Source organism: Cucumis melo, chromosome 2 (genome assembly GCF_025177605.1).
Source record: "Cucumis melo cultivar AY chromosome 2, USDA_Cmelo_AY_1.0, whole genome shotgun sequence".
Classification (NCBI taxonomy): domain Eukaryota; kingdom Viridiplantae; phylum Streptophyta; class Magnoliopsida; order Cucurbitales; family Cucurbitaceae; genus Cucumis; species Cucumis melo.
The window spans coordinates 18,030,377-18,043,110 of NC_066858.1; the positions used below are offsets into that span (position 1 = coordinate 18,030,377).

General features: G+C 34.9%; 1 protein-coding gene across 3 annotated transcripts; it reads left to right on the plus strand.

Annotated features, from left to right (window-relative positions):
* Positions 1-994: 994 nt before the first annotated feature.
* Positions 995-6,370, plus strand: LOC103500981 (uncharacterized). Of its 3 annotated transcripts, XM_008464456.3 has the most exons (11): positions 997-1,318; positions 1,519-1,713; positions 1,810-1,894; positions 2,045-2,120; positions 2,328-2,504; positions 2,607-2,709; positions 3,331-3,440; positions 3,595-3,684; positions 3,778-3,858; positions 4,755-5,579; positions 6,042-6,370. In XM_008464456.3, the coding sequence occupies exons 1-11, from the start codon at positions 1,066-1,068 to the stop codon at positions 6,132-6,134; spliced, it is 2,088 nt and encodes a 695-aa protein (XP_008462678.1). In that variant the 5' UTR covers positions 997-1,065; the 3' UTR covers positions 6,135-6,370. The 3 variants fall into 3 exon arrangements, with proteins under 3 accessions (XP_050937761.1, XP_008462678.1, XP_050937762.1); XM_051081804.1 differs by lacking the exon at positions 6,042-6,370 and having other exon boundaries at positions 995-1,318; positions 4,755-5,841; XM_051081805.1 differs by lacking the exons at positions 997-1,318; positions 1,519-1,713; positions 6,042-6,370 and having other exon boundaries at positions 1,816-1,929; positions 4,755-5,841.
* The last annotated feature ends 6,364 nt before the right edge of the window (positions 6,371-12,734 follow it).

Consider the following 12,734-nt stretch of genomic DNA (forward strand, 5'->3'; position numbering starts at 1 on the left):
CTTCTTGATTACTAATAACAAAAACCGACACAAGGGGTTTCACATTATACAAGCACCTCAAAATCAATTCATACTCAGCAGAATTGATCCCACAAATTCTATAAATTTCTTGTAAAAACTCCTTAAATTTTATACTAACGTCGACATTCAACCCTATCATTTGACCTTTAACTTATTCTTTCTTAGTCTCTTTCCATTCCCCACCAAAACAAACAAATACACGAGACATCCAATAAGTAAAGAAAAATTAAAAATACATCTAAATCTCGAGGTGAAACCATTACACACTTGATCAAGATTTGAAACCTATACTAATCTCAGGGCAAATATAAAATAACTCGACTGAGATCCCTCGTAAGAATCAACATTACATATGAAAATACCTAAAAGAAACTATTGTTAGCCTAATCAGTAAGCAAATGACAAAAAAAACGTAATTTGTAAACAAGAGTAAGTTATATTCACCTCATTTTTCTTGATGGGTTAGAAAGATATGAAATGTGGGAGGAAGAAAATGAGAGAAAGCCCAAACAATTGTAAAAAATTTCTTGGGAGTTGGTGGTGAAACTTGTTGAGCAAGCTATTTCATTTTTTAATATAATAATAAAATTTTTGGTTATCAAGGCAATATCGTCATAATTGAAAAATTAATTGCTGGATGCATTTTACTATATTCACAAAAACTCACCGCAAATCTCCAACACATGACATTACATGAAATCTCAGAGACAATTCGACAGAAATTATAGAAAAAAATTAATTATATTCAAATTTGAAAAATGGACATAAATCTATTTTTTCAAATTTCACGATAAAAGATTTAGTTAAGTTTTTGAGAAAATTTGAGAAATGGTTAATCTCTAGAGATGCACCAAAAAACCCATTAAAAGCTATTTTTTACGATTTCCGCATCTTTGCACTGCTCTGTTTCTTTTAAATTTCAAATCTCGTCAAATCCGACCGGAAATATTTGGATTAAAACCAACAAAATTTTCCAATCACTTTGTTTTTCTTTTTTCCTCATTGAAATGATTTCAAAGACATAGAGTGGGGGAGTTGCAAGCCATGGCGCAGGGCCTCATCCAAACGGGAACAAACCACTCTTTCTTCTTCTCATCTTCCAAATCCAAATTCCCATTACAAATATGCAAATTTCCCTTCATTCTACCATCTCTTCGTCTTCGTCTTCGTCTTCTTCCTCTTCCTCGCTGTTTCTGCAGCTATTCTTCTTTGCAACAATCAATCGACCTGTCCAACTACAGGGAAGCTTTCTCCAAGCGCATGGATATGGCTGGACTCAAACCCCACCACCATATAGGTCAGCTTCCTTTCTGCGGAAGTATTATTTGTAACTTGTTTCTGTTATCCTTTTGTTTCACAACACACAGGCTGTGACTTGAGTGCCAAATAGCACTAGGTTCTCTCCCAAAGTAACCAAGAACTGAAGTGGCAAATGATAATGCTATCTTCCAATTTCAAACTGACATCATTTACCCTTTATTCTTTGCTTCTTTTCAGCTCTGGGAGTTAGTGGAGGGCCCGATAGTATGGCTCTTTGTGTTCTTACGGCGGGCTGGAAAATGGATGGCCTGGGTACCTCATGTAAAAGTAGCACTTTTCTTGATGGGCTCCTGGCAATAGTCGTGGATCATGGGCTTCGTGCTGAGAGCAGAGTCGAAGCACAAGTTGTCTACAATCGAGTTACTCAATTGGGTACAACTTCTTATCAGCGTGATTTGCTTAGTTATGATAAAATCAATCCAGTAGAATTTTCTGATATAAATGTTCAACTTGTATGTTACTCTGTAGGTATCCGATGCGAGCTTGCGTCTTGTGATTGGATAAACGGTAGACCAAAGCAGGGTCACTTGCAAGAAGCAGCTCGTGATATGAGGTGCTTTGCGTTCTTCAAAATATGCTTAATCTCTGGTGTGAAGATGATTGTTGTCGACTTTGGTTCTAATATTAGCTAACTTTTAAATATTTGCTTCCTGCCACGGTGATCCACTAATTTATGATTTTAATTCATTTGCTTTCCCTCCAGGTACCAAATGTTGCAGAAAGTTTGTGTCCAACACAAGATTGGAGTGATACTTGTTGCGCATCACGCGGATGACCAGGTTGAATTTCTGATATCAAGCATACATTTTCAGTTTAAGTTCTTGCCTTATTAACTAAAATTGATTTTCCCAAATCTTAGTATTTCCATGTTTGCGATAACTTGTATTGTAACTTCACTCTTTAGGGCTATTGTAAACTGAATTAGTGTACTGCTGGAAGCTTGTTAGAGATGCTAGAAATGTAGTGATTGCTGGGACACAATGCAGGCTGAGTTATTCATTCTTAGGTTGTCTCGCAGTAGTGGTGTGCTTGGACTTGCGGGAATGCCTTTCACTTCTCAAATTTTCTCCTCGCACACATATTCTTACAGCGAAGTTTCCAAGAATTATGGTGTCCTTCTCGTGAGACCACTAATGGATTTTTCTAAAGATGACATGTACAAGGTAAAAGTTTAAAATCGCATAAAAATATATATTTAGAGACGGTGCTTTCATTCATTTGGCCGGTACTATACATGTTAACGTTATTCTATCTGCACTTTGCAGATATGTCAAGGTGCTAATCAAGATTGGGTTGAAGACCCAACAAATAGAAGTTCCTTGTTTGCTCGAAATAGAATTCGAATGTCATTGGGAGATCTGTCATCGAGTGAGTTGCTAAAATGTTAATATTTATGAGGTGTTCTTCAAAATGCATCCTATTGTCATTATTGACATTACTATTCAAATAAGAAAGGATCTGATTAGTCCTAGTAGTTGAAGGAAGTTAAGATATTCTTCTAAGTGTGAATTAGCTTAGGAAAAGCTCTCTGATAGTACAGAAACTGTTATATATATGCATAAAGAATAAGATTTAGGTTACTCAACTCCAATTAGAGGTAAAAAAAACATCACTATGATTTTCCACTTATTATTTTTTATTTTTATTTTTATTGAAACAACTGCTTTCATTGAGAAAGAACTGCTTCCACTTTTGAACTCGTGTTAAAACTATCATCTTCTTTCTGACACAACGCCTGAATAACAGTTTCTGCATTAATAGTCAAAAAGAAATTTTGTTCCCAGAAACCATGGCCCACATAAATCTGAAGCTAAAAGTCTTGAATCTTAGGATGTTTAGTGACTAAGATAAGCAGTTGACATTTTGATGGTGCCTTGCCTGGTTTTCTACTGTTATAATATAACAGTCAGGGGACTGGCTTTCTTTCCCATAGATGGTTACTCAATATACGAGATCCATGATTTCCTCTTGCCATTTTTTGAATTTCAGGTACTCTCAATTCTGAGCTACATGCCATTATTTCTGCCTGTAGGAAAACACGCTTATTTATTGATCAAGTCTGTTTAAGCCTTGCAAATTGGACTTTGACCATAACGGAGGTGGGTACTCTTTACATCTGTGTGTATTAATTGATCTTACCGTTTAAACATTCATTTTTTAAGAATCTCTTCAGCAGTTCTCCCTCTCGGCCCTCCATTTTTTAATTTAACATTATTAAGTTTTGATGGATGAGAATTTGGGTCCTTCTTGTAGGTGGGATATGCCATTATTAATTTGGAGATTCTGAATCAATTGAAAATTCCAGATATTTGCCTGACAAAGTTTGTGTCCTTAGTTTTGCAGGTAAAACATTATTAAATATTGTGTAATGACAACCGTTGTATTTTGAAGCAATTTGCCAATTAACATTGTTGTAAGTCCATAAAAAATTTTCAGTTCATCTCTCAAAGGCACAGACCAGTTAGAGGTAACACTGCAAAATTGGTGTTAGACTACATTCAAACAGTTCCTTGCAAGGTAGTATACAAGTCAACCCCTTTATTAAGACACTTCATGTTTCCATATTTTGTATTTGGATAGATATATTTGAAAATTTTAATTATTAGTTCATTAAGCATAAATTACATATCACTATGTGGATCTGTCAGACACTCAGAGGTTCTGTTGAAAAATAATATTTATAAAGGTGGTTGGCTTTGCTTTACCTTTACCTGATGCGTGGAATCACTTTTCCCTACATATTTGATCTTAAGAGTGATATTCCAAAATGGTTGTCTTACTAGTCAACTCCTTTTTCTTAAGAAATATATCATTGCTTCTATATCACTAATTTTCTTTACATAATTTCTAAACAAATGATCTTTTCTTGCCATACATTCTGGGTTCAGCATCATTTAACTTCTGGTTTGTCTATTTTCTTGGAGTTAAGAAATCAAATTGTGTTGGCTCTGTGTAATGTGTTCAAATGAACTATTTGGGTAAAATGAGTACTTTATGGCAAGAGTGCATCTATTTGAACTTCCAGTATTGTTTATTGAGGAACATTGCAGTAGCTTTGTAGATCCCTAAAGTTCACAGAAATAACTTAGGCATCAACCTGCTGGGCCAATAATCCGTTTCTTCTCCCATGTCCTTTCTGTACTTTATGGTTACAGTAATTATTCTTATTTATGGCCTGCACATAAAGTTCAGAAGCAACTAGTATAGACTCTTGCAGACTTAAATGTAATGGAGTCGACCTGTTATATACCAGCAACGTTTTTCTCCAGTTTTCATTAAAATTCAAGAGGTAGAAGTCTATAGGAAGCTGTTCTTTTTGTTGCTTCATGAATTACTTCATTTGACTTTTTTGTCATCGCTCGATTTCCTCTATTCTTTGTTTTCTTATTAATTATAAAAAACAAACCATGCAGACTTCACTGACAGCCGCTGGCTGCTACATTTGTCCAGCTCCTGGATCTAAGGGCACCAGGTGCATAGTCTGTTGTTCTGTGGATTGCCCTTTGCCTTCCAAAATAGAAGTTTTTCATGCGCCCTCTTATAAGAAAGAGAGAAACGATGTTTCTGATGGGTTAGAAAAAATCATTAATGATGGGAAGTCATATTTAGAACACTACATTCCTGAAGCTTCAGATGTGCACTTCTTGGATGCAACCCCTGAAACTGTTCTAGATGAAGCAAAAAGGCTAAATATTATCAGTGAATCAACCTATAGGATCATCGTTTCGCTGCAGATGCAAGAGACCAAACTCTTCAAAGCAGAACCAAAATTCACTCCTGGACATGAATCAAAACATGGTTCACACTCTGTACGAACTTCATTCAGTGGGCTGCTTAAGCCGGGGCAAATATGTAACTATATGAACAGGTTCTTTATCACTTGGAAAATAAAAGATGAAAATGAAGTCAACACTTTTAAGGCGGCTGGTTGTAATGCATTTTGCAAGTCCTGTGTTTTAGGTTGTCATATGGAGTTAGAGGTGCGGCACATGACCGAATCTGATTGGCTTTATCTTTCCAAGTTGTCTGAGTGCAGTTGCACTGTAAAGAATTGTCAAAACCCAAGAGACACTTTAGCCAGTTTGGAGGGGCAGACCATGGAGAGTACGAATAGATGTTTAAATTCTGCCAGATCATCAGCTAGAGAAGCATTGGTGCTGTTGAAATTGATTCCAGTTGCTGCAAGAAGAAGTCTTCCAGTTCTAGTCAATCATCAAGGGTTGCTTCTAAGTATTCCAGTACGTATAAATTTTACAATTACAAATGAAACTGGATGTTCCGTATTTAAAGGGACTGGATCTTTCCAATTCAACAGAATGGGAAAAGGTCCATGGCTTGACTTGTACCAATTTAGACGGCATAATTTATATTTACTCAACTGTTCTACGAAAAAAGAACTAGAAAGAAATATTAGAGGCATTGCAAAAATTTGGGTGATCAATGTTTTAGGAGCAAACCATTCTCATATTCCAAGTTCCTAACATATCACATACACTATTTGTACTATTCCAAGTTCCTAACATATCACATACACTATTTGTACTAGTGACAACATGAGCATATTTCAGGACTAATTGACATGTACGCTTTTTCTTGTGGTTTGAGGTTGAAAAAGTTGGTAAACTTCAAGGTTGGTAGTTTAAGAAGCGCATGACTAACAATCTTTCTTTTGTTTTCTTTTTGTTTGGTGATTTTTTCAGTGCATTAGGTTCAGCCATTGTCCATGGCTGGTTGCTTCTGCAGAGTTCAAGCCAATGGTACCATTCGGTGGAGGCCATAGTTCATTCTTATAGATGCAGAGCGCACAAGCTGCACCTTTCTACGAACCACCAGGCTTGTATGGTATTCAACTTTGTGCTTGTATAGCATTCAACATAGCTTGGGAAGAAAGGGGAGCTGTACTTCAATGATCAATCGAAGTTGTAAGTTGTGATTAGAGAGGATAAGTTGACTTGATTATTTTAATTAAATGTTCTAGAATTTCAATTATAATAATTGAAGAAGAAAGTGCAATTTCTCTATTGTCTAAGTTTGAGCATCACATCACCTATCCTCACGACTTTACATCTAACATCTGTGGTTACTTTTCATGGATACCGAGCTTCTTTCCCACTGTTTGTGGGATATAAACTATTTATTACGAGGAGTCATATGAAAGGTACAATCTGAGTCAATGACGTAAACTTCTTTATCCTCAGTATTGCCCTTCATGGTCTTTTCATTAGTTACTGCCAGTATTTTAGAATACTTATAAGAATCATCTCCAATAGAGAAATTTGCTTTTCCATGCTCCCTTGGTCTCTTACACTCTCCACATTCTTTTGTTTTTTTTTTCTCTGAACCGTTCCTATTAATGCCCCTCATTATGGCGAAGTAGCATTTAATCAATGAGTTATAAAATGGTTGCTTCGCTTTCTTCTCCCAACTTTTCATCTTTCTGATTTATTTCTGAGGGTAGCCTTTTAAAATCTAGGTTTTCATTCTGTGTCTCTTTCTTTCTTTTTTTTTTTTTTTTAATTATTATTATTATCAAACCACCCATTTCTAGTTGCATTGCCTTTTTCCATTCTTTAAAGCATAACGCTTCTTTGAGTGATCTTGGTTCCTGAGTATCAATTGAGTTACATGATGAGTACAGTAGATAGCTTTAAAACTTTGGTTTGATGATACTACATTTTGATCATGTTTGCATTGGATGAGAGGGAATAACATACTCAAGAAATTTCAGAGGAAGGAAGAGATATCGAACAATTGAAGTGGGAAAGTCTTTTTCATTAAAAATGACATGTCTATCCCTTTGGAATTAGCCACTTATAGTTATAACAATCTTTTTAATGAAAGTGACCACTTTCATTAAAATACAAATATGAAAGAATATACAAGCATACAAAGAAGGAAGTCCACAAAAAGGAAGGACACCCCTTAGGAATGGGTTACGGCTCAAACTATGCAGTCATTCCTATAGAATAATTAACAAAAGGCCTTCGAGATTGAAGTCTACGAAGAAAAATGAATACAAACATGTGCCCAAGCTCCCTAGGGTCCTCTCCACTCCCTTAAACAACTTAATGTTCCTCATCCCACAAAACCCATAACACCACATACATCGACAAACCAAAGAAGCTGGTCTTTATCCCTGAAAGGTGGATTGAGGGACTCCTCGATCCTAGCACTGCTTATAGCACTTGAAGTTATTACCCTTGTTTGAATCACTATAGCTCAGGAGACAATGTTTTGAAAGGTGCTCGATGTTTTGAAAGGTGCAATCGAGCACACCCTAGGCATAAGGTGCAAGGGTGGCACCTTGCCTTAGAAATGCGAGGTGCGCCGCTTTGAGTTTTTAAAATGACTGGTCAAGAAACACGTACAATGCATGTGAAATCTTGTAGTTTCAATTAGTTGCTTTTTTAATAGTAATTTATGAACATATAATAAATAAAATTAAAAGTTACACAAGGTAATTTTGATTTTGATGTTTTCATATTATCGTCTTTTAAAGAAAATCTTCTATATAATTTAAAGAGATAACGTATTCTAGTAGTTAAATTATTGAATTAATAGATTAATATTTCACTATTGTAATATATATAATTCAATAACTTTTATTCTAATTTTTTTAGAGAGGTCGTTTAAAAAATATAAAAAAACGGTAAAATTTTACATTGTATAGAACAATTTCGAAAATGGAAAAAACCCAGAGGCCCACCATGTAAAATACCAAAAATGCCCCGTCAACAATGCGCGTAATATATTTGATAACGCGATTTGGTACACGATAGTTTAATTAATTGGGTACACTATCAGATTTGTTTACACAACCGTTTAGATTTGGGGTACTCTAAATCTAAACCATTTTTTTTTTCAAAATTTGGTATACGATCGTTTAGATTTGGCTACACGATCGTTTAGATTTGCCTACACGATCGTTTAGATTTGCCTACCCCAAATCTAAGCGATTTGTTTTTTCAAAATTTGGTATAAACGATTTTTTTCAATATTCTTTATACACATGATCTTTTAATTTTGATTACTCTAATTTAAATGCCTAACTAATTTTTTCAAGATTCTGTATACACCATCTACATAAAAAAGAAAAGAAGAAATACGATTTTTTTCAATATTCTTTACACAATCTTTTAGTTTTGGTTACTCTAATTTAAATGCCAGATGATACAATGCATGCAGGGAATGAAAAAAAAAAAGAAGAAATAGGAATAAAAAGAAATAGATTTGGTTATCCAAATCTAAAAAAAAAAAAAGAAATCGCATAATGAGTACAAAGGAAGAAGACGATGAAAAATCCAAGGAGGAGAAAAGGATGGAAGGGTAAATTTGGAATATTTAAAAAATAACTAAATTTATGGGCTTTGTTACACGAGCCGTAAATATTTCAATAGTTTATTATATTTAGGAAAGTTTTTCTTTTTTAAATTCAAAATCGTATTAACTATTATCTTTCATTCAATTAAATCTTTTATTTTTTTTTATTGTTTTCTCTAATTTTGGATCTCGTTAATTTTAGATTGTTTTTTTAAGAATATAAATGCACGTATTTATTTTATTTTTCTTTTGCACATTCATCTCACATATAAATTAAACGAATCAATATACTAATGTAACACACCTCCTTCTCGAACAGATGCATCATATCTTGAAGAGTTGTATTCCATCAACATCAAATGTACTAAGTCACCTAAGATTTTATCTGAAAAGTCACAACCACTCGATAAAGGGTAATATGAGAATTTATGAAAAATGTAGAACAAAATGGACATATAAAGATTCTCCCTACATAACCCCTTATAACATAGTAGAGAGAAACGATAAATAGATCCCTTAGAAAATATAGTGGAGTATCAAAAGATTCAAACAAAAGCTGACACTCTCAAATGTAAGATCTCTCTCTCTTTTTTCTCTCCTCTCTCTTATTTATTTTGCCTACTTCCTTCTTTTCATTAATTCTCTGACTTTCTTTTTTTCTCTAACATCCGTTTTTCTTATCTGCCGATTATTTGAAATTTTTTTGGATTTTTTCACCAACTTTAGTCAAATTTGTCTTTATTAGTCAAAGTCAAACATTGACTTTTTAAACCAAAAGTCAATATTTTGACTTTTTTACCATTTTGTCCTCCTTGACTAATCCCGACCTCCTTAGCATGAATCCACATTCATTTCTTTGAAATTCAAATCACATTTGAATATAACACTATAAGAAATCGGAGCAATCCTGACGGCGAAATAGACATCGGGATAAAGGACGTCGTAAGAAGAATCTTTCCACGACGTAGTGAAGAAGGTGTCGGCATTAGGGAGCTTTACCGACGTCGACAGAGCATAAGGCTTCCACGACACCATGCAAAAAGACATCGTAGAAATATTTTATTTAAATAATAATATATATTTTTCATGACACCATGCATGTACACATCACCTTGTCCCAACAACTGTCGATGTCGCAGAGCATAACATTAGAAAAATTTGAAAATATTATTGAAATTGATATAAATTGTGACATCTGCATGCATGGCATCGATAGTTGTTAGGGCTGTGCGATGTTGCGTTGACCGCATCGACAAAGGTTGTACCTTTAAATAATTTTGATAACCATTATGCCAAAATGCATGGCGTCGTGATAGGTTGACCTTTTGTCGACGTAGAGGTAGGTAACATCACGAGATATGTGACGTTTTGACTGATTTTGAAAACGTTTTCACGACGCCATAAGTGATGGTGTTGACATTACATGGAGAAACGATGACGCCATAAGTGACTACGTCGCAATTGGGATTCTCTCGACATTTTTAGGGTGCGTCGGGAGAACCCATATCAATTTAGTTCTGTGAATTATAGGACAGAGAACCAAACAAAGAAAATAAGAGAAAAGAGAAAGAAAGAAAGGAGAAGAGAGAACGTCGTCCGTTGCACGTTTGTCGTCAACCATCGCTGCTGTCTGTCGAGTTCTTTATTTAGTTAAAAGTAAGGCAGCCTTTATTTAGTTAGAATTATAGTTGCCCTTAGTGCAAGATAATTTTTTTGCAGTCTTAGGTAGATTTTAACGCTTGTTAGTTCGAAAGTGTTAGATTTTTAGTTTAAACTTAGATATAGTAAAAGTTGGGATATTGTGTACTTTTGAGGTGTGGCTTATTCATGGAGTAAAATTAGCATTTGATAGGAGGAATATAAGACTAATTACACGTATTTATGTTCTAGGTTTTTAACTTAAGAATAAGTTATCAGTTGAGTATAGAGAGGGAGTTTTTCAATTTTTAGAAGTTACAAAGTATCACGTCGATGAGTATGGACGGATAAGGTGTCCATCCAAGAGATGTATAAATTCGAATTGGGACTCATTAGTGGGTGTGGAAAGACATATATTAATGATTGGAATGTGTCCCTCCTATACAGAACTGGTGTATCATGGAGAGCCAATGACCTTGTATAGAGGTATATAAAGATTTGTTGAAGAAACTGGTCAGACCCTTTCCATGAAAAAACTAACAGCGACCCCTTCCATTGAAGGAACCAGTAGTAATATGTTTTCTGAAGACAATGAAATGTTGGGTATGCTGCATGACTTACAAGCTTCGATTGAACACGAAGAAGAAACGATGGAGGAAGGTTTGGAGAATGAATGTCGTTCAATAGTGGTGTAGAAAAGAAGACGACGAATATATTTAAGAAGTTATTAAACCAAGCACGTCGTGAACTATACCCCAGCTGTTAAGAATTTTCATCCCTGAAATTTTTTATTATGTTGATGTCTCAATGTTATCAATGGTTGGAATAACAAGTCCTTCAACATGTTATTAAAACTGTTAAAACGTGTGTTTATAATGTGTAGTACTACTATCCCTAGTTTTTTCTATGAAGCAAAACAAAAATTGTGTGACTACGAGACTATTCATGTTTGTAAGTATGATTGTGTATTGTACTAGAGGAGTTTATCGATTTGCAACATTGTCCAATTTGTGGTGAGTCTCGGTACAAGGCTAGTCTTAACAGAGGGAAAAAATTCCACACAAGGTATTGCGGTACTTTCCGTTGATATCGAGATTACAAAGATTGTTTATATTGCAAAAGGGCTCGTTTGAAATGAGATGACATAAGGATAAATGAGTTGAAATGGAGGACGTGTTGAGACATCCAACTGATGCAGAGGGATGGAAGCATTTTGATTTTGAATTTCCTGAGTTCGCTTCAAATCCACGAAATGTTCGTTTGGAATTGGCTTATGATGGATTCAATCCGTTTGGACATATAAATACTGCTACAGTATGTGGCCTGTGGTGTTAATTTCTTACAATTTTTCATCTTGAAAATGCATGAAATAGTCAAACTTCTTCATGTCATTGCTAATACCTAGTCCAAGATCTCCCAGTAGGAAAAATGGTGTTTACCTCTAACCATTGATTAAGGAACTGAAACAATTATGGAGTATTGGTGTTCGTACGCATGATTCTCTTACTGATCAGTTTTTCAGTTGTAAACAACTTTGTTGTGGACTATTAATGACTTTTTGGCATATGGTGACTTATCTGGATGGAGTACGAAATGGTATTGAGCATGTTCTATCTACATGGGAGATAAATCGTGATTCGAGATAAGAGAAAAAATAGCTTTCATGGGACACCGACATTATCTTTCAGATAACTACGTTTGGCGTAGAAGTAAGCTACATGATGGAAGTGTAGAGCGCAGGTCTCGTCTAGTTGTATTGAATGGGCATGATATCTTGGAACAATTAGATTCCCTAGAGTTTCTAGTGATGAGTAAACATCCATCATTGAAAGATAAAAAATATGAAAGAGAGCACAAAATTGGACGAAGAGAAGTATTTTTTTCGATCTGCCTCACTGGCCAAGTCTACTAATACGTCATAAATTGGATGTAATGCATATTGAAAAGAATGTTTGTGACAACTTAGTTGGTATATTGTTGAATATTGAAGGAAAAATGTAAGATACTACGAATGCTTGGTTTGACCTTTAGGATTTGAAAATAAGAAAATATTTACACCTGATAGAAGTCGACAACAGATTGGTGAAGCCCCATGCAAGTTATATGTTGACTAGCAGCGAACAAGTTGCATTTTGTAACTACCTGAAATCAGTTATTCTCAATGAGTTCATTTCTAATATTTCATGACGTGTGAATGAAAAAATGAGAAAATATTAGGTCTTAAGACCCATGACTGTCACATTTTGCTCTATCGGCTTTTACCTATCGGTATTGGAGCACACTTACCGAAGAATGTGTACACCGTTATTACTGAGTTGTGTAGTTTTTTCACGACCTATGCACAAGAACGATAAGAGTAAGTGATTAGGACAGGTTGCGAACAAATGTCATTATCATACTTTGCAAATTGGAAATAATATTTCCATCTGCCTTTT